This window comes from Mustela nivalis, assembly GCF_964662115.1.
Source record: "Mustela nivalis genome assembly, chromosome: 2".
Taxonomy (NCBI): Eukaryota; Metazoa; Chordata; class Mammalia; order Carnivora; family Mustelidae; genus Mustela; species Mustela nivalis.
In genome coordinates, this window is record NC_139021.1 from 47710339 (window position 1) to 47733048 (window position 22710).

The window sequence follows — 22710 nt, forward strand, 5'->3', positions numbered from 1 at the left end:
GGGTTGTTTCTACTTTTTGTCTATTGTGTGTAATACTGCTCAACATTTGTGCACAATTTTTTATGTGGACATGTATTTTCATTTCTTTTGGCATACATTTGGAAGTGGAACTGCTGGGTATAATAACTCTGTGGAATAATGCCAGACTGTTTTCCAAAATGGCGGTACCATTTGACATTCCCACCAGCAGGGTATAAGGATGCCAAATTCTCTACATCCTTGCCAACAATCTGAATTTAATACTGAACTGCATCAAACCTCGAAAGAAGTATTTTCAGATTCAACATACCTATAAACCTCTCTGTCAGGTAGTGTTTCATACTTGCCTACTGAAAAACTTCAGCAATTTCAAAAAAATGCTTTACCAGGCTGGGGCGCCTGGGTGGCTCAGTGGGTTAAGCCACTGCCTTCGGCTCAGGTCATGATCTCAGGGTCCTGTGATGGAGCCCCGCATCGGGCTCTCTGCTCGGCAGGAAGCCTGCTTCCTCCTCTCTCTCTGCCTGCCTCTCTGCCTACTTGTGATCTCTCTCTGTCAAATAAATAAATAAAATCTTTAAAAAAATAATGCTTTACCAGGAAAGTTCGTTTCCAAAAAGGGGGAAGTACTTGCTTTTTCAAATAAAAACATTAATTTCAAAATGTCATTTGAGAAATTAATCACAACCATTCATGAAGTGAATTTTATATCAGATTTGCCTGATTTGGAGGAAGACCTGTTTAATTTAGGCTAAACAATTACTTTTAAATATTATTTTTGCAACTACTAATTAAAATGAGTACACATTTTCAGGGCAAAGTACTGACTACCAAGCAGCAGTAACAACTTACCAAGATCACCTCTACAGTCTATTACTTATGAATACTGCGAGTCTGAGAAAGGGGAATACCCTTCCCCTTCCATGCCATGCCTGTATCACATGTTGAAGTAGGAACATAAGCTAATGTGGGCGTCTAGTCTATGATGAAAGAACAGTAACACAGTCACATGAAGAAATCACTGAAATATGAAGTGATAAATGCTGCAGCAGAAGAAGAGTATTTGAAATACAGTAGCGTCTTCAATTAATTTTTCTTCTTTTCAGAAGAGAAAAAGAGGGTGGGAGAGCGGGACACACAGGGAGAGAGAAAATATCCTAAGCAGGCTCCAGACCCAGCATGGAGCATGACGCAAGGCTTAATCCCTGAGATCATGACCTGAGCCAAAATCAAGAACTGGATGCTTAACTGACTGAGCTACCCAAGTGCCCTAGAGTCTTCAATTAATATCCCAAGAATAGAAAGAGAGACTCAAAAGAAAATACTGTATTTAAGAACTAGCAACTATTATTCTATTTATTATTAGTTACTACATGTATTAACTCTTCTGAGTTAATTGCAGATACATTCAAAATATATCCACTGTATACCTTTTATTGGCAAAGTCTTCAATAATACTAGGCGTCGGCAAGGTAAGGAAAGTGATTATTAAAATTTTTAATTTCACACAAAAATGTATAATATGATGGCAAAAAAATGTACATAAGTAACTAAAATGCTACAATTTTAAGTAAAGATAAACCTTATTAATTCAAATAAGAATCCTAGTTAGTGAAGTAAATAGGATAAACTTCATTTTCTCATTTATTAAGTTGCCTTTGTGTTATACACAAAATGTCATTATATAAATACCAAAAATCTATCAGAGAGTTCTGTATATGTGTATGAAAAGAGAGAATTTAAGAATCCCACTCACAGTATCACCTGCCCTCAAAAAAAAAAAAAAAACCTAGTAATAATCTTAATAAATGTATAGGATCTACATGAAGATAACTATAAAACTTCACTGATGGACATAAAAAACTTAAAGGGAACGACATGATATATTCCTGGATTTGAAGTTTTACACTGAAATATTTCAATTATCTCTAATTTAACAAATTATTTTTAAATGACCTAAATGAAAACATTAACATGGTTTTGAGGGAGGTTTTTGGGGGGCACAACAGAGGAAAAGGGAAGGAGACTCTCAAATTCAAATGAAAGGTAAAGAAAATTCAAGAATAGTGAAGATATATTTTAAATTACCAAGTAATGAGAGATTTTTCCCAATATACTTTTTAAGTAGTATACAACAGAAAAAAATAAAGTACTATAAAATGGAAGTTATTAAAACAGTCTGACTATGATGTAAGGACAGAAATGAAGAGAATAAGATATTTGTGTATGACAATGGTGGCATTTCACATCAGTGGGAAAAGACAGATTATTCCATAAATGTTGAAGCATTTGAAAAGAGTAAAGTTAAATTCATAATTCAATACACTCATACAAAAATATGATACATATGAGCACAATTAAATTTAAAAAATGATAGTAAGGTACTAGGAGACATAATACCTAAACAAATCATGAATGTGAATGTAAGAGCCCATTAATTTTTCAATCTCAAGTCTGTTTTAACATGCCTTGCATTTCCTGCAGAAAGCCTGAAATCCCAACTACTAAGGTTGATACTCGTCTGGGTGCTATTATGTTTATGTGCATGCTTCATTCCAGTATTAATACCATATTATGGTAGGTAGCTTTCTCTTCTATTTTCTTCTGTTACACTTTTCCTGCTCTGCATGATCAATGTTCATGATCTTATTATTGCCAAATCAGTTATGGGTTAAAAATAGGAATAAAAATAAATCAGCTAATAGAGTAACTCAGTTTACAGACCATAACCTGCCAGACTGCAATAGCAGAAGGGCCTTAGTCATGGTACTGATTATTCTAAAAGTAAAAGAAATATCAATACAAAAAAAGGAAGGAAGGAAGAAAGATAAATCAACACAGAGGTCACTGTTCTCTAATAAAAGGAGCCACAACTTAGGAGTCCAAAAATCTTGGTTGCTTTCCTATTACTAACAGAAGGAACTTACTCTGATTCTTGGTCTTAACTGGAAAAACAGTAAATATTTATTCCAAAAGGTACTGTTAAATCAGTAAGACTAGATTTTAAGGTGCTTTGTATTTAAAAAAAAAAAAATCAGTTCAACAAAATGAAAGAAAAGTAAAGACAAGAATAGAAGGGAGAAAAGCCTAAAATCTTGTACCATCTAGCATATGTCCCAGTTCAGTTTCCCAAGAGGAACACTGTATTTCAAAGGAGAACAGTAAACGACACTCAAAAAGATAAATACCATACACTGGCACTACTTGCACTTCTCTGGTCCACACCTATTTACCAACTGGTTCTCTAGACTTCTGGTGATTCCATGAGCTACCTGGTAGCTGCTCAGTAAGTTTCTTTTTGGCTCAATTCAGTCAGATCAGGTTTTTGTTATTTCAACTAAGAACTCACAGAAAGGTCAAAACCAGGAAGAAAGTTACACATCAGGTAAGGTGGCCACAGGTAGGTCCTGCACAAATAACACTGAAAACCAAAAATGTGGCTCTAAGCCTCTTATATCGAACAAAAGAAGAAATATCAGGAATTATGTAAGCAGTTAAGTAGAATACATAACAGAATCATGCAGGGAATTACTTCAAAATATACATCCCAACGGTTGACTGAAAATGAAATACAATAACCCTTAAACCTGGCTCAACCTCACTCATAATGAGAGAAGAGATAGTTACAATGACACTACCTTAAATACCACTTTTTACCTGTCAACAAACCAAAGCTTGATAACATACTCTGATGAGGCTATGGGGAAATAGGCACTCTCTTAGATAGCTGGGAACAGAAAACAGTACAGATCTTATATAGAGAAATATGGCAATAACTGGCAATATTACATGTGTTTACTTCTTGACTCAGCAATCTCATTCTTGGATTCTATCCTAATGAAACATGAGCAAAAACAAGAAATGGCATTTGCATAAAGCTATTTATTGTAGTACTATTTGTAACAGCAAAAGAGTAGAACCATGATGTCCATCAACAGAAGACTGGTTGAATTAGCTTTGCTACATCTATTTAACAGAGTATTTATTGTGCAGCAACAAAAAGGTATATAGCCTACTATCGAGCAAACCTCAGGAGATTACTACTGTTACATGGAATAGTCAGGTGCAGAAAAGTACCTTAAGTGCCAGGCTGTGAGGAGATGTATGAATATATATATTGTACACATCTCCTTATATTTTCAAAAAGCAATGGGAAAATAAACCGAAACTAATAAAAATGTTTATGTAGGTTTTTAGGTAATGGGGAGAGGTGGAAGGGATGGCATGGAGTAACCAGGCCTCTTCAAATGTACCTTGATTTAACAGTTTTAACTCCAGAGCTATATAAATGTTTTCTTTACATGCAACAGACAAAACTAAATAAAAATAAATGAAAGCAATAAACCTAACCGATTATCCAGTTGGTGGTAAAACCAAATGGAAAATTACATTAGAAGTTACTTTCAAATGTGCGATTCTGACTATACATCCTGGAAAGGCGGGCGGGGGGGGGGGGGATCACAAAGAACTCTTAAGCTGCAGTGAGTGGGCCTGCTGTTTTCAGTAATTTTAACATTGCCAATGTGTGTGTGTGTTTCAGGATAACACAGATACAATTATGTTATTGTCATTTGGAATTAAGATTTCTGGGCTAAGAGAAAAAATACAAAGTCAAATAAGATAAAAATATCTCTTTTCTCCTTTTAATGGAACATGGTATTTAGAGACTACAGCTGACTTTGAACTATCAGCATGAACTCAGGATTTGTTTTTTCCTTCTAAGACAATAAACATTTCCTAGCTCTGGTCACTGAAAATTCCTAGAGACCTCACAGCAGTAAGTACCACAGGAATTACAGTCTTCCCACTCTGGCTTCAATCCCACCCCTCCCGAGACAAATATAATTTCTAGTATTTTTAAGCACAGAGCTGCATCCCTCCTTTTTTTTAATTTTTTTTTTACATTCACATGGTTGTATACAATGCACACTACTCTATACCTTTGACTTAACAATACTATCTTAGAACTTGGCTCCTTTGGGCACATATGTTTATTTCGTTGTCTAACTAGGATTCCATTGCCAGTCTCTCGCTATTACAAACTTTCTCCCTTTCTTCCCCCACCCCTCCAGTATATACTCTACCTCCAGGTTATTTCTTTTTTTTTAATCTTACAGGTATTTATATTGTTTATATATAATGAATGAATGATCTGATGTCTCCTAACCAAGACTCTCCCATCTTCTGCAAATGTTCCTTCTCCCTCTAATACTTTCTGCATTGAGATGAATTTTGACTCCTCCAGGAGTTAAAACTGTTATGTCCTGTGAGTTCTTCTCTTCCCCTGTTTTCCTGTGTCTGCAGGCCATCCAGATCCAAAGCAGACTAAAGACACCTTCCTCTCAGTTCTCACTGCATCAAGTTAATAGTCACTCTGCATGGCAATTCTCCACATAAAACAAACTGTCTCAACACTATACAGTAAATTCCTGGAGAACTAGAGCCTTGTGTTTTCATACATGTAATGCCACTTAAGTATTTCCCAATGATTGGATGCGTGAATAGATGCAAAAAGGCCTTCAGCATCCTTCTCTATCCTAATAACCATTTAAGGACCAGTTCAAAGATGCTTATTCTAATACCCAAATTCTCCCACCACCAAAGAGGATGTATCTTCTCTTCATCCAGCACAGGTACAATAAATATTTACTGAATAAATGAAAAACAAAATTTTGAGAAGTTTCTATCTTTAAGGCCTGTTGCAACAAATACATCACAGTATGAATCTAAAAGAAAAGATAACTGCGGAGTAAGTTTACTCAATTAGGTCTCAAAAAAGTTTTATCAGGGAATCACTATTTTAAGTTATTATGAACATAACTTACCAGTTACCTGTAATTGTAACCTTCCACTGTGGTTATTACTAGTATCAGACCGTGGTGAAGCAGTGGCCATGTCCCAATATTCAGCTTATACCTATTAAAAAGTTAATTTATTCATGTGTTAGATAAGAGTATAACTTTCAATATGATTAAAACTGTTTGAGTCAATTAAGAAACCAAACCTAATATAATATTTTCAACTCATCAAATGATATATTCACAGCTGTCCTCCATTTAAAATTATAACTTCGTGCTAAAGCATTACAGAAGAATATGGCCAATGAAAAATATCTGGGTCAATCTGAACAAAATACATAATGATGCTAAGAATCCCGCATTACATGTTCATTTATTTATTTATTAGGTTCAGTTAGCAACTGCATAGTACATCATTAGTTTTTGATGTAGCATTAAAGAGTTCATTGGTTGCATATTAACAGCCAGTGCTCATCACAACACATGCCCTCCTTAATACTCAGCACCCAGCTACCCCACCCCAACCCCTCTCTTCTTGACTTACAAATATACAATTTTTACATATTATATACTGTATTTATTTATTTAGTTGCTAGATTACTTATCTGAACCACCTAAGTAAATTGCCCCTCCATCTTTTAATACTTCAGTGTATACTTCCTTATAAAAATATGCTCTTTAACAACAGAACAATGATCAAATTCAGGAATTTAACTAGTACGGTAGTACTATTCTCTATTATATAGCCCACATTCTGTAATTTCATCAACTGTTCCAAACGTTTTATCATACTTTTTCACCACAGTATTTAGTTCAGATTTATATACTGCATTAGTTGTCATGTCCCCAGTAAATTTTACACGTTTCTTTTTATCAATAATTTTTTTCATGTTCTGTTCCCTTCCTCCACTTCAATTTTTACTTTTTAAATAAAATACAAAGTAGTTGAGCGACTTTGTCTTTCTTCCTCATGACAAAATTTTAAAGCTAAAACTTCTAACCCCCCTTAACCCACTAAAGGATGAAGTGGAACATTCTGCCCAAGACTGAGAAATACTAATGAATATAACATCTGTCTTGTTTGTCCCTGTTTGTAGTATCTTCTATGCTCCATTTAGATCCTTCCCCCAAATTCAGGAATCTAATACTTTAAAATCATTACATTCTCTTATTTGTAGTTGCATATATTATGTGACTGTATAAATGCATTTGTGTGTATAAAAAGATGAAGTTGCATAATATTTGATCAAGTAATTCTAGTTAATACAAATTCACAGATTGTGAAATGTGATTCAGACCAATGCTGTCATTCTGCAGATGAGAAAACCAGCTCAAAGATTACATCACCTGCAGATACCTCAGATGTCATGTGCATATGAGAAAAGCAATGGGAACAGAAGCTTTAGGTGATCAATGGACAATGAAGAAAATCAATGGAAACTGAAGGTTTTCAATTTCAAGCAGCTGGTATACTAAATATTTTGAAAGGTCCTCCTGCTTCAGTGTAAAAGATCCTGAATAAATTAAAACCAGTGTAATTTATTTCTGAACACTGCTATGTTCTCAAGAAGTATAAGAAAAGTATCAAGCGTATACCCACCCCATGTAATAGCAGCAAAAATGCTTTTTTTAACTGAGTTGAAAAAGAAGAGGACAGTGAGTAGTGGTAAGTGAAAAAAAATTTTTTTTTAACTAGAGTATTGCCCTGGATGTGCAAGCTGATAGTAGTACTGGGATCGAGAGAGAAAGCATTGGGCCTGCTCCAAGATAAGGGAGCTGAGACTCCCACAAGAAGCAAAAGCCTGGGACGCCTGGGTGGCTCAGTTGGTTGGATGACTGCCTTCGGCTCAGGTCATGATCCCGGGACCGGAGTCCCGGGATCGAGTCCCGCATCAGGCTCCCAGCTCCATGGGGAGTCTGCTTCTCCCTCTGACCTTCTCCTTGCTCATGCTCTCTCTCACTGTCTCTCTCTCTCAAATAAATAAATAAAATCTTAAAAAAAAAAAAGAAGCAAAAGCCTAAATCAGCTGTAACCTGTAACACAAAGGAAGCATATAAATGACGCTTGCAGGAAAGCACCCCAATTTCAGCCACTAGGGTTATCCGAAAAAAAGAGCAACCAATTATGAGCCTACAGTTAAAAAAAAAAAATCAAACTTAAAAGAAAACAAGCCACCACAACTGAGCAGAAACAAGAAATAATAATTTCTGTACCCTACATGGATTTTTATATATTATAATTATTAAGTATAAACTTTTAAAAAATTTAGTTTTAGCAACGAAAGATAAAACATGGTCAAGCAAAAAGAAAAATGGCATTGCATATTTGAAGAAGAGTCAGAATTTAACTCTTCTTTTTTAAAGATTTTATTTATCTATTTGAGAGAGAGAGCATGTTCAGGGGGAAGAGGTAGAGGGAGAAGCAGACTCTTTCCATACCCCGTGTCCCTCCCAATCAGGAAGCCCAGCACCATGGAATCATGACCTGAGCTGAAGGCAGACATTTAAAAGACTGAGCCACCCAGGCACCCCTGTTTTAACTCTTTATTTTTGAAATAGTTTCAGATTTACAGGGAAGTTGTGACGATAACAGAATTCTCATATATCGCAGCTTCCCCCACTATTAACATCTCACATTAGTATGCCACATTTGTCATAATTAATGAGCCAATGTCAATATGATTATTAATTAAATTCCAGGGGTTTTTTTCCAGATTAAATAGAACTTGAGAGAATCAGCAGATCTGAATATAAATCTGAAAAAGTCATTTATTAAATAGTACTGAAATAAAGAGATGGAAAAAGCAAAGGAAGGCTAAAAGACATGAAGCTAATTGGACGTATATTTCTACTTATATCCCTGGAAATGAAAAAAGAAGAGGTCACACTAGGAGAGAAAATGACTTAATTCCCTACAAACAATGAAAGACATTTATCCACAATTCGAAGAAATACAGCATATATATGTTATGTGTATATATACATTCATATATGCATCCACATATGCATATACACATATACATATATATGTATATATATGTATAAATAAATAAAAGGTGGGATAAACAAAGACATTCACAGGTGGCCACAGAGCAGGGAAAATGCGGGACACCAAAAAAGAACCAGGATAAAAAGCAGTCAGAGAAAAGACACTGCACACCAAACAAGCGACTCGTGTGATAGCAGAATTCTCAACAGCAACAATGAAGGCGCAGAAGGTAGAGAACAAGCTTATCTACAAAGAACTGAGTCAAAAATTATTCAACCACCAAAATTCTCTTTGGGGAATATGAAAGGCATTAAGACATTGCCAGAGGCGCCTGGGTGGCTCAGTGGGTTAAGCCGCTGCCTTCGGCTCAGGTCATGATCTCAGAGTCCTGGGATCGAGTCCCACATCGGGCTCTCTGCTCAGCAGGGAGCCTGCTTCCTCCTCTCTCTCTGCCTGCCTCTCTGCCTACTTGTGATCTCTCTCTCTGTTAAATAAATAAATAAATAAATCTTAAAAAAAAAAAAAAAAAAAAAAAAAAGACATTGCCAGAAAAACCAATACAGAGTTTATCAACAGTAGACCTTTAAGAAAGCCTAAAGAACATGTTTCATAAAAGAACAAAATTACCACAGAAGGATTCTCTAACCGGCAAAAAGGGAAAGATGAGTGAAGAAACTGGTAAGCATACAAGTATATCTAAATAAATTTTGTCTGAATAAAATAGCAACTTCTTATTACAGTATTTAAAGAAAGCTAGTATAAAACCATTAATATATGGAACAATGAATAGAAGCATATAAAAGAGGGGGCAGGGTAGGGGAGAAAAGGATAGGAGTTAACTGTGTAAATCCTTGCATTGTTCAGCAGAAGGATTACAATCTGCTTTAATTTTAGACCATACTGCATTCCCAGCAGAATTCCAAGGGTAATCATAAAATTATAGAAATAGACTATAATTTCCAAGCTAGTAGTGTAGAAGAAAAATTTAAAAAACTAACAACTCAATCCATCCAAAAAGTCTAGACAAGAAAAAAATGCATAAATAACCAAAACTATCAGAAAGCACAAAGTAAGAGAGTCGAAACATCGAAATAATCACAACAAATACACAGATACATTCAAAAGAGAAGAGATACCTATCAAGTAAAGATACTGATCAGATGAAAGCAAAATATGGAAAACCAACAAATCTAACAGAAAGCTGGGATCAGTGGTAATAGCAGACAAACAGCATTATTAAGGAGAACAAAGAAAATGATACAACATGCAAATAAGTAGACCTAAAACTGTAAATTTGCATGCTTTCAAAAAAAATGCTTCCTCACATAGTGGCCTCAGCAAGAAAGATGGGGAAGGCTATCTCCCTAACAGTCTTCTTGGCTGAGGATGGCAGCACTGGTGGGGGAAGCATATCTGTCCTCAAACCAGTAAGCCGGAGTGATCTGGAAGATGTTTCAACCACGTGGCACAGTAATGATGACAATATGTATAAGGCACCTCCAACTGACCACTGCTCCACAGGCTGCCTGGCAAGCTAGTATCAAGCAGAGTTATCTTGCCAAACTGCTGCTTCTCTAGGGAACACAACTTGTGATGACATGACGGAAGTCCACATTAAGGAATTCTTAAGAGAATTAAATATCAGTAGAGTGCATTTACCATATGAACCCAGCAAATCAGAGAGGTTGAAAGGTTTTGACTGCGTCGAGTTTGAAAACCTGCCTTCCTTGCTTGGTACCCTGAACCTCAATAAAGAGTCTCTGGTTAACTAAATTCCAATGGACACTCTTGACCAAGCTCAAGATAAAGACAAAGATGCTGGGGCACCTGGGTGGCTCAGTGGGTTAAGCCGCTGCCTTCAGCTCAGTTCATGATCCCAGAGTCCTGGGATGGAGTCCCGCATCGGGCTCTCTGCTCAGCAGGGAGCCTGCTTCCCCCTTGCTCTCTCTGTGCTGCTCTGCCTACTTGTGATCTCTCTCTGTGTCAAAGAAATGAATAAAATCTTAAAAAAAAAAAAAAGACAAGGATGCTCATTTTCTTGACGGAGCAAGGAATTGGGATTCTCACAAAATACCCAAACAGACAGCCTGGGTGACTATCTACCTAGAAGAGGTGATGATAGCTTTGAAGGCAAACATCATGATTATTATGGAGGCCAGGACTGCTATGATTACTAACATGATTACTAACAGAGACTATGATTGAGGGTATGACTCCAGGAAAAACAGCAGCAGAAGTATATGTGGTAGTAGGTACAACACGGATGATGACTACAGAGGAAGTGGGACCACCAGGAAGACCAATATGACAGACATGATGTTCAGCTGAGGAGCTCCAAAGATGATTATTCTGGGGATGATTAAAGATGTGATGACAGAGATCATCCTAAGAACCAAACTGAATCTAAAGCTTCAGAGTACTCCTAAGGAAGAAGACTCCTTGGCTACTACCTCCCAGTCTAGTCAAGCAGCTTCTATGTTTGGAGCAGCAAGGCCTATTAACCCAGCTATAAGAGAACAATAAGTTGAAAAGCAGCTCCAGGAAGAACAGGAGAAATCGGAGCATCAGCTAGATGAACTAGAATGACAGCCTTAGAAGAGACACTTGAACTGGCAAAGTGAAAAAACTCGGGAATAAGAATGGTCAAGGGGAGGAAGTTTCTCATCTCAAACTGGGACCTCAGCTACATCAGCAGTCAGAACAGGAGGCACAAAGGAGAGAAAGTGAGAAATCCGGAAAATGAAATACTCGTACAGCAGAAGACTGCCACTCTCCAACTTCTCATCTTCCCAAACCCACCCAGCTGCTAAAGGTAATGCTGCCCCTTCCATCAAAAGTGGATGCTTGGGTGAAGTGAAGTGTTAATTCTTAAGCTTGATTTCAGAGCTCAAACAGAACAGCAATTTCCTATAAAGGATTAGAGGAAAGTAGCTCCAGCTCAACCATCTCAGGAAGATCAACCTGGAAAGGTAAAAATAAACTAGATGGGGTGAGTGTCCAAAAAGGTAGAAGCGGGAAGTCCATCAGGGCCCCAGATATGAAGGGAACAAAGACAAATGGAAGGAGTCTGAGGAAACATGGCAAAAGGGATCAAAATTCCAAATCTGGGGGCGCCCGGGTAGCTCAATCAGTTAAGTGTTTTTTGGTTTTTTTTTTAAGATTTTATTTATTTATTTGACAGACAGAGATTACAAGTAGACAGAGAAGCAGGCAGAGAGAGGAAGGGAAGCAGGCCCCCTGCTGAGCAGAGAGCCCAATGTGGGACTCGATCCCAGGACCCTGAGATCATGCATGACCTGAGCTGAAGGCAGCGGCTTAACCCACTGAGCCACCCAGGCGCCCCAGTTAAGTGTCTTGATCTCATCGTTGTTAAGTTTGAGCCCTGTGTTGGGCTCCACATAGGCTTGGAGCCCACGCAAAAAAAAAAAAAAAAAAAAAAAAAGAGAGAGAGAGAAAGAAAGAAAGGAAAAAAAAGGTCCAAATCTGCACCTGAGCCAAAGACAACTGAGGAACCCAGCCTCTAAGTTCGGTACTCTAAGTATGTCATTCTCCAAGCTGATGGATTAGGTTAAAATGAGGGGGAAGTTTATAAAGAATAGACCTCCACATCCTGCACTTTTTTCCTACTCTCTAGCTACTCTGAAACATTCCTGAGCATATCAAGTATCTATCCAAACAAGACAAAATATCCAGACAAATTCAACATTTCGCAAATTCAACATTTCGGTGAGGGGAGAAAAGCCTCAAAGGATTTTTGTAGCTACAGAAAGAAATTTACAAACTGGCATTGTTGTGGATGATTTCAATACACTCTAATTTTTCATAGGTTAAATAAACCAAAAAATAAAAAAAAAAAAAATGAACAAGCAGGACTTAACAAACATATACAGAACCTTATACCCAGCTATTAGAAAATAAACATTCTTTTCAAGCATAGATGAACATACAGAAAGTGAATACATACTGGGACATAATGAAAATCTCACTGAATTCAAAGAATATGTATAATGTTGTTCTGAGGCGTGTGACCAAATACAAAACAGAACAAAAAACACAGTAATAGGGGGTACCTGGGTGGCTCAGTTGGTTTAAGGCTTGCCTTTGGCTCAGGTCATAATCCCAGGGTCCTGGGATCCAACCCTGCATTGGGCTCCCTGCTCAGCAGGGAGTCTACTTTTCTGCCACCCTCTGCCCCCCACTTGCATGCACATGCGTACACACTCATACTCTCTCTCTCAAACAAATAAAATCTTTTAAAAAAGCAATAATGGAAGATAATTTTAAAAACACAAATAGAAAATAAAACTTCTAAATATTTCATGGGTCACAAGAAACCATGCTGCAAAAAATTTTTTTAAATATTAAGAGCTAAAGGTATCACAAAAAAATTTGTAGGATACAACAAAAGTTAACTTAGAGGCAAATCTATGGCCTTAAAGATTTACACTAGGAATAGAAAGGCTGAAAATTAGTAAGTTAATGGCCAGTTTGTTTAAGCTAGAAAGAAATCAACAGAGTAAACCCCAGAAAAGTACAGAATGATAAAGAAATGAAACTAATGAAGTAGAAGAAAGGTAACAAAGGATTAACAAAAGGGAGCCTGGGTGGCTCAGTCAGTTGCTCATTGGACTCCTGATTACAGCTTGGTTGGTGATCTTGGAGTAATGGTATTGAGCTCTGCTTTGGGCTCCGTGCTCAGCAGAGTCTGCTTAGGTTTCTCTCTCTCCCTCTCCCACCCCCCCTGCTCACACACATTCTCTGAAATAAATAAAATCTAAAAAAAGAAAAAGAAAAAAGAAAAAAAATGAAAAAAATTAACGAAGTTTGAATTTTTAGGAAACACTAAAACAATAAATGCCTGACAAGACTGATGAAATGTAAATAAAACAAAACAGTGACCCCAAAAGAGACCCAAGGTACGTATGGATATCCTCACATAACAGATGTAACAATGCAGATCTGAGGAATAAAAGGGACAACTAAATAGTATTAAAATTATCTACATGGAAAAACTAAATTGGATCCTCACATCATACACAAAATCAATTCAAGATGGATTAGTGATGTACATATGAAAGACAAACTTCAAAATTTTTAGAAGAAATTTGACCAGAAAACTCAAAAAAAATTTTGTGCCCTGCCAGGAAAGGATTTTTTAAACAAGTATACCAACCAAAAAAGAAGTGTGAGTATTTTGACTACATGGAAACCAAGAACTTCTGTTTATCATAAAACATAATAAAGCAAATGAAAAAGATAGCTACAAACGGGAAGATATTTATAAAACACAAAGCTGACTAAAGACTTGTATTTAAACTATATGAGAAAGTCTACAAAAGCAGGATATAAGGCCTCTGCCTTCAGCTCAGGTCATGATCTCAGGGTTCTGGGATGAAGCCCCGCATCAGACTCTCTGCTCAGCGGCAAGCCTGCTTCCTCCTCTTTCTCTGCCTGCCTCTCTGCCTCCTTGTGATTTCTGTATGTCGAATAAATAAATAAAAACTTAGGGGTGCCTGGGTGGCTCAGTGGGTTAAGCCGCTGCCTTCAGCTCAGGTCATGATCTCAGGGTCCTGGGATCGAGTCCCGCATCGGGCTCTCTGCTCAGCAGGGAGCCTGCTTCCTTCTCTCTCTCTCTCTGCCTGCCTCTCAGTGTACTTGTGATTTCTCTCTGTCAAATAAATAAATAAAATCTTTTAAAAAATAAATAAATAAATAAATAAATAAATAAAATCTTTTAAAAAAAGGCAGGATAAAAACACAAGTAGTCAAATGGGCAAAAAAACTTGAACAGAAATTTTATAGATCAAAGAAACTTCTAAGGCCAATTAGTATAAGAAAAGATGGAGAATCACATAATTAATCAGTGAAATACAAGTTAAAACCACATGAGATGTTATTTTTAAACTCACCAGAAAAATAAACAAACTCACTCGGATGATAAAAACTAGAAATGTTGACAGTACCAAAAAATGGCCCCAAAAAGGGCAAAGAAGGTATTCTTACAGACTGCTATTAGTTATTTAAATTGGTAAAATCCTCCTAGCAGGTGTTAAAATTGGTACAGTTGCTGGAAAACAACTAGAAAATCTCTATGTCATTCAATGAGCAATTCTAGGTACAGAGTACAGAAATTTTGTAATTGCGTGCCAAATATAAGCATACTTAAAAATAACAACAGCAAAAAATACTCAAATGTCCAGTGGTTGTAAAATGGTTAAATGAATTAGGCTGACTTACACAACGGAACACCATACATCAGTGAGAATGAACTATAGCTGTAGGCAACATCAATGGGTCTTAGAAACATGACAGTGAATGAAACAAAATACAAATACAAATGGAGTTCTGAGTATTAACATCTTCCCCTCACTCAGTCCCACCTCTAAGATTTAACATTCTACACTGAGGTCATCAAGAAATGTTTCTAACTCTTAAACACAAAGAAGAAAGAAATGAATTATTTTGGCAGTCATCATGACCTCATCTTTTCCCATGCATTTCCTTTGAAAATACCACAATTCCATGATTGAGTAAGAAATTCAGATACATGGAAACACTGTGGATCCTGAATCTCAAATGCTTATACAATTAACAAACAACTGAATGAAACCCACTAAAGAAATGCTGAGGTCCAAAGGGCAATAGAATGACATGCTGTCACTCTTCCAAGGAGTACACTGTGAATCTCATCGAAACATTTCTGCACAAACTAAGAAAACTAGTGTATGGAAATACTTCTGCTGTATTTCTACATTGTGGATAAAGCACTTTATTTTGTATGTGGCACAGCAATAACCATACAGTCCAAAAATAAGTCACCACCACTATTTTGTTGTAAATTAGGATGGGCACACTGAAAATTTTTCTATGTATTCTTTTATGATACCACCTGAATGTTTCGTTTGGAACGTATAAAGATTTGTAGGTCCTCCTCTATAATAAAATACCATTTGTATGAAGTTTACAAAAGCTATAAACAATTATTAAACTCAGAACAAAAAAAAACACCTTTGTGGTATTATAATTTTAAAAAGAGGATATAAAAAAACCAGAACAGCAGTTACTTCAGGGGTTGGGGAAAAATAGGAACATGCGGTTACAGAGGTGCTCACAGGTAGCTCTGTATTGGTACACCCAGTTAGTTCTTAAGTAGTTAGTTCCCAAATGTTTGTTTTTATTATTAACTTCCGTGTGTTACACATAATCCGACATGTTCAAATTACAGAATTTTTAAAATTTTCAAGAATACATGGAAGGCAAGGACATAGAAAAAGTGCAGATCATTGGAACGCCTGGGTGGCTCAGTTGGTTAAGCAGCTGCCTTCGGCTCAGGTCATGATCCCAGCGTCCTGGGATCGATGCCGGGCTCCTTGCTCGGCAGGGAGCCTGCTTCTCCCTCTGCCTCTGCCTGCCATTCTGCCCGCCTGTACTCGCTCTCTCTCCCTCTCTCTCTGACAAATAAATAAATAAAATCTTAAAAAAAAAAATTAAAAAAAAAAGTGCAGATCATTAATTCATCAAGTGTGATGGTAAGGGAATACGTCTATAGCCTGTGTAGGAAAAGAAGGAAAGGACATAGCTTTCACACAGATGATGTGATTAGTCATCCAAGAAAAAGACAATTCTTCCTCTGAACAAAGGACGAGGGATCTAAGGAAAGGCAAAGATATTAATTCACTTGGAGGTAGATTAAAGAAAATTGAGGAACTTTATTACTGAATTAGAAAGGTTAACTGCTTGAGAATCAAGAAGATAAATAAGCACAGGGTTTGTTATTTTGAGTACATGCTTCTGATCATCAGTAACTGCAACTTTAAACTGCAAAATACAACAGAGACTGTTCAAAATTGGTACCTTTTTGTCCTAAAAGGGAAGGAACAAAGCAAATAAAATAATCAAATTCAACATACAATTAGTTCCCATACTCCACTTAATAAGATGAAGTTGTGTGACACTTAAAATACAATGCACTGCTATATATATTCATTAATCTGGCATTACAATAACACAGTATGAGTAGGGAGGCACTGTTCCCTCACTTTACAGATGAGGAAATGGTGCCTAAATATAGACTACTTTAAGTCTATAGTCATATTTTTTATGACAATATAGGTCTAGAGAATTAACTATCAATATATGGAGTCTGAGTGCTAAATAAGCTAAATCTTAGTTAAAATCTTAGTTGAAAAAGAAGTTGTTAATCACTTACTATGTACCAGGAACTGTGCTAGACACTGGGGATATAAAGATGAGTAAGACACGATTCCTTCTTTCAAGGAGCTCATAGTCTAGTGAGGAGACAAACCTGTAAACAAATAAATAACTTTCAGTGTTAACAGTTACTGAAACAAATGTGAAATGTTAAGTAGTACATCTGGGGCACATAAGAAAAAGTGAATAATCCAAATTACAGGAATCAGAAAAGGGTTCACAGAAGATAACCAATTTTTGAATGAACTGTGTCTTCAAGTATAATTCTTTTTTTTTTTTTTTTTTTAAAGATTTTATTTATTTATTTGACAGAGAGAGATCACAAGCAGGCAGAGAGGCAGGCAGAGAGAGAGGAGGAAGCAGGCTCCCTGCTGAGCAGAAAGCCCGATGTGGGACTCGATCCCAGGACCCCGAGATCATGACCTGAGCCGAAGGCAGCGGCTTAACCCACTGAGCCACCCAGGCGCCCTCAAGTATAATTCTTTAAGAGAAAACTACAGAAGCCATGGAGCATTCAGGGAGCTATTGGAATACCTGAAAAATGTAAAGGATATTATCAAGGGATAAGGCTAACACAGCAATCTAAATTGTAGAGGATCCTATGGGAATAGTTTATACAGCATTCAAAATATAACAAGCATAGTAGTTTGAAGTTTATCATAGAAGTATCTGATAGGTAACAATGGGTTTCAACAACGAGAATCACATTTCAGAAAAGTAACTTTGGCAGCAGCGGGGTTACATTTAAAATACTGAGTTTCCTGAGTTTCTCTAACCAGAGCAGGTAGCACGAGGGAAAAAACTCACTAAATATGAAAGATCTTTGACTAGATGGTTTTGGGACAGCTGAGAGTTAGAAAGGATTCTGAGCAACTAAAATTTACCACTTCACTATCTGGGTTAAGGTGCCATAACCAGGACAGGGAGAAGAGGAGTAAATTGTGCGAGACAATACAGTACGAAGTTTAGAAGCCAACTTCTCAGTCTTACTATTTTGATTTCATCTCCTATTCTACCCCTTAACAACTGTGTGACCAACTATGGCAAAAGGAAAAGCCAAAGTCTGAGTTTTAACGAACTTTTGAGCAAAGTGGTTATTCATCCAAATGAATTTAGAACATAAACTATGCCCAGAGGATATGGCCAGTTATATGTAAGCTGATTCTGTCCAGCTCAAGCCTTTAAAAATGCCACAGAATTGTCTAAGAGTTATTATTCAACCGCAAAGAACAGGGAGTCCTGAATACAGATGCTTAACTATGTTTCAGTCCTCCAAGGTTATAGGCCTATTGAATCCCCACTCAGAAGATGGACCTTAATTGCCTACTCACTTCAAGTCAGGCTTTTTTTTTTTTTTTAAAGATTTCATTTACTTATTTGTTAGAGAGAAAGACCACACACATACAAGCAGGAGGAATAGCAGGCGGAGATAGAGGGAAAGTAGGCTCCCTGCTGAGCAAGGATCCAGATGCAGGACTCAGTCCCAAGACCCAGGAACATGACCTGAGCCGAAGGCAGGCACTTAACCAACTGAGCCACCCAGGTGTCCCAATATGGCTTTCTTTCTTTCTTTCTTTCTTTTTTTTTTTTTTTAATTTTATTTATTTGACAGAGATCACAAGTAGACAGAGAGGCAGGCAGAGAGAAGTGGGGGGTGAGGGGGGAGGGGTAAGCAGGCTCCCTGCTGAGCAGAGAGCCCAATGCAGGGCTCAATCCCAGGACCCTGAGATCATGACCTGAGCCAAAGGCAGAGGCTTAACCCACTGAGCCAGCCACCCAGGTGCCCCAACCCACTGAGCCACCCAGGTGCCTCTGGCTTTCTTAAGTAAAGAACACTTTTACTTTCAGAAGCAATAGTAAGAAAAAAGACCAACAAATCTGATCCATCTTGCATGCTATGCATGGGATCAAGAGTTGGAAAAGCCAGAAAACTACTGTCACATATCTACCTGCCTGAATCAATTTCACACTTAATGGACTGCCTAGTTTGTAAAGCGGGCATGATAAGGACATAAAAATGGTGGAAGACAAAAATCCCAACTTCAGTACTTAGTCTAGTTTTGAAGACAATATTAATACATAGTAAAATTTTAAGAAACAAGACAGAATGGTACAGAATCAGGTGCTAGAGATGTTCCATCTAATGAATGTGGAACTTGGAGGATTAGAAAGCCTGCAGTTAAGCAAAGCTATTGTATCAATGGCACAAAATTTAAAACTCAATGAAAGTGGCCAATATACAAATGAAAAAAGCAGCTTTCCTGCCCTAAAATACCCAAGATTTAGCAACTCTAAAGCAGAAAACAAGTATTTCCTGAAAGTACAGACTACAAAGTAGGGGATTTAATTTTAATAATATAGGAATGTTGCTTCTTTTTTTAAAGAGTTTATTTATTTATTTGACAGAGAGAGATCACAAGTAGGCAGAGAGGCAGGCAGAGAAAGAGAGGAGGAAGCAGGCTCCCTGCTGTGCAGAGAGTCTGATGCAGGACTCCATCCCAGGACCCTAAGATCATGATCTGAGCCGAAGGCAGCGGCCTAACCCACTGAGCCACCCAGGCGCCCAGGAATGTTGCTTCTATATAGAGATCATTTATAAAAAGATATTGTTGATCATTTCAATTCATTTATAAAAGGGGACAGTAAATGAGAAGGTGACTGACTTATACAGATTTGCCAGGACCATCCACATTTTAGTTCTGTTCCCACACAAACCTCTCACTTCAGGGCACACCATGGTATTTGGTAACCTTAGTAAACAGTATAATGGCTCTAACTGTGTAAGCAGCTTTTTTGATGTATCTCAAAGAGATTTTTCTGTGGAATCGTGTTATAATAATAAGGCATCATCCTGTTAGATTTTGTATTTTTGGATGACCTAAATATTCAGAAAGGAAAAATCAATTTTACAGGGACAACAACTCATGCGCAGTCTTCAATATCACACCACTGGGCCTATATGTTAGGGGAAGGGAAAAAGAAGGAGCAAGGCTTTTAGCCCTCCAAATAATCACCACTGTGGTCTCCTAAAGATCCAAAAGCATTTCCAACTTCCTGAATAGCTTCTTAATACTCAGGCCCATAGTTCTTCTCCACACCACACACCATCATCCTTACTCTTGTCTCTGCATGTATTCCAACAACTCTAGGACCTTGTATTCCACTAACCAATCTCATTCCATAGGCCAGCAGCTGGCCTAAAAGCTCTACCACCGCACACTCCCTTTACAATCTGTCCACTTAACTCAGGGTCTCCAGTCTCTCCAGCTCTTCTTTGTTCTACCAGCACCTAGTGGCAGTATCATCACTACCCTATGTTTTCACAGCTCTTTGCAGTTTCAAAAAACAAGCCAGCTGTTTCTTAAAAAGTTTACTCATCCACACCGACCTAAGTTATCACTGATTAATCCTCTTAAACGCAAAACAGAGGAACATCACCCTCCTGATAATTTTCAAATGCCACTATGTTGGGGGGGGAGAAAAAAAAACACTTTTAAACTTTGTCATTCCAGTGACTTACAAAGCAACTGCAGTATCTATCAGACAAAGGACAAATAAAGATGGGCATCCACAGGTACTTTGTAAATTCTGACTATGGTCTGGGTATCTATCTTACTCTAAAAACGCCTACCTAATCACAGGCTCTAATAAACTCACCTTTCCTCCATCCTTCTGCACTTTCAGTCAATTTTAAAGTTCCTTGTAGTGAATTGTATTATGGCACTTCCTCACAGAAGGAACACAGTAAGTTTTTTTTTTAAATAATGAAAAAAATGTATTTATCATCAAAATGCCAAACTTCCTAAATCACTCTCTCCAGCTCTTATTATTTATCTCCACTCAATTTCAGATTTTCAACCAGATGAGGTAAATACATTAATTTTCCCCCAACTTTTTGGTTCTGTTTTCACTCATTCTCCAATTTTTACCTTACTTTTCAGCAACATAAATCTAGACTTCTTGGGATACCTGGGTGGCTCAGTAGGTTAAGCAGCTGCCTTTGGATCAGGTCATGATCCCAGGATCCTGGGATTGAGTCCCCTATCAGGCTACTTGCTCTGTGAGGAGCCTACTTCTCCCTCTCCCTCTATCTGCCATTCCCCCTGCTTATGCTCACGCTCTCTCTCTGACAAATAAAATCTTTAAAAACAAATAAACAAACAAAAAAAAAAAAAAAAAAAAAACCAAAAACAAATCTAGATCTCTTTTCCTGACTTTCTTCTTCCAGATATTTCACATCTTCCCTTTCATAAATTTACCCTATTTTTAAATCTCAATTTCTTGTGTACAGTGAGTTACAGTCAACTGTATCTTTTAAGTGTTACTCCTTGCAGTTACACAGAAAACTTGCTTTACCATAAACTGATCTAAAAGTTTACCTCTCATTAATGTTATCTGACACTTCAAGCTAACAAGCAAAAATAAATACAAATCTTACACTGAAATACCATACACCACCATTTTAATTTCCTGATAAGCACTAAATCTTGATCCATCTGCAGATTCCCTGTCTATTGTCAATTTTAACCATTTCCAAACTATGTGAACTCTCCACTCTCAAAATTACTCTATGACCAATATAAACATTGGTTATACAGTTAATACAAACTTCTTTCCCCTCCTTAAATCAACATTCACACTGTTACTGTATATCCTTACTGAGAGAGTCAAAAGCCTTGCTAAATCCAACCTATGCCTCCTCAAATTACCATGGCACAAACCCTAATGAACTGCTGCCCATTAAATTCCTGCAATTACTTCCTCAATGTTCTTCACACAAAAATTACTCTATTAAAATCATGTCCAGTAGCTAGTCAAACTACTTAATTCTTTTTCTCACTCTAGTTAGTTCTAATCAAGTTACTTCTTGATTCTGGTTACTTCAAATTCTATTTCCCTGCCTTCAAAACACCCTTGCATTGCACCCAGCAAGACTCCAGTCACAGCACAAACATGATCACAGTAACTTAACCTGCTTTTCTTATCAAGATGCTTGCCTTCAATTGATGAGAAATAGTTACAAAATAGTTACCTATCCACAGCAAAATTAACCACCCATCCTTCCAAGCAAAAGGAGTTTCATATAAACTTCCAGCCAGCAAAACTTCTAGGGTCTGTTGGCCTATACAGAATGCAAATTCCCTCCCAAAAAGGTAATGAATAATTAATAATAGAATCTGGGCAGTAGACTAGAGGTTCAACTAACAATAATGATGACACACCGAAATAAAGGCCAGTCCAGAGGATCAAATAGCAAAGATACTTATATTCTGAACTGAGAGAAGTGCCAGTTTCGCTCTTTTCCAAGTCTGAGGTTAACAATTAAAAAAAAAATTACACTTATTTCAAGGGCGCCTAGGTGTCTTAGTCGTTGTTGAGCATCTGCTTTTGGCTTGGGTCACGATCCCAGAGTCCTGGGATTGAGCCCCACATCAGGTTCCCTGCTCAGCAGGGGAGGCTGCTTCTCCCTCTCCCTCTGCCTCTTTCGTGTTCTCCCTCTCTCTCCCTTTCTTTACTTTCTCAAATAAGTAAGTAAATAAAATCTTCCAAAAAAAAAAAAAAAGTACACTTATTGCAAACTTAATTGACTCTGAACATCTAGCAACATTTGAAGTTATAAGAAACAAAATCAAGTCCTGTGAACAACTGAACTGTCACTTATAGAAGCCTTTCAGTCTATTTGGTAGTCCAGTTATTTCTAATGAGGTGGGGAAAGTAACAAACTATTGAAAATAA

The 22710-nt window shown here is 37.3% G+C and overlaps 1 protein-coding gene across 5 annotated transcripts in view; it reads right to left on the bottom strand.

Moving 5' to 3' along the window:
- Positions 1-22710, bottom strand: part of WWP1 (WW domain containing E3 ubiquitin protein ligase 1) — a 113294-nt gene that overhangs the window by 74695 nt on the left and 15889 nt on the right. For 3 of the 5 annotated variants that reach the window (XM_082722608.1, XM_082722609.1, XM_082722606.1), the window contains exons 2-3: positions 16973-17068; positions 5802-5892 (exon numbers count right to left, since the gene is read on the bottom strand). In XM_082722608.1, the coding sequence (XP_082578734.1) occupies positions 5802-5871 (70 nt within the window). In that variant the 5' untranslated portion in view covers positions 5872-5892; positions 16973-17068. The remainder of the gene's footprint in view (positions 1-5801; positions 5893-16972; positions 17069-22710) is intronic. The other 2 variants (XM_082722611.1, XM_082722607.1) reach the window with 2 other exon arrangements.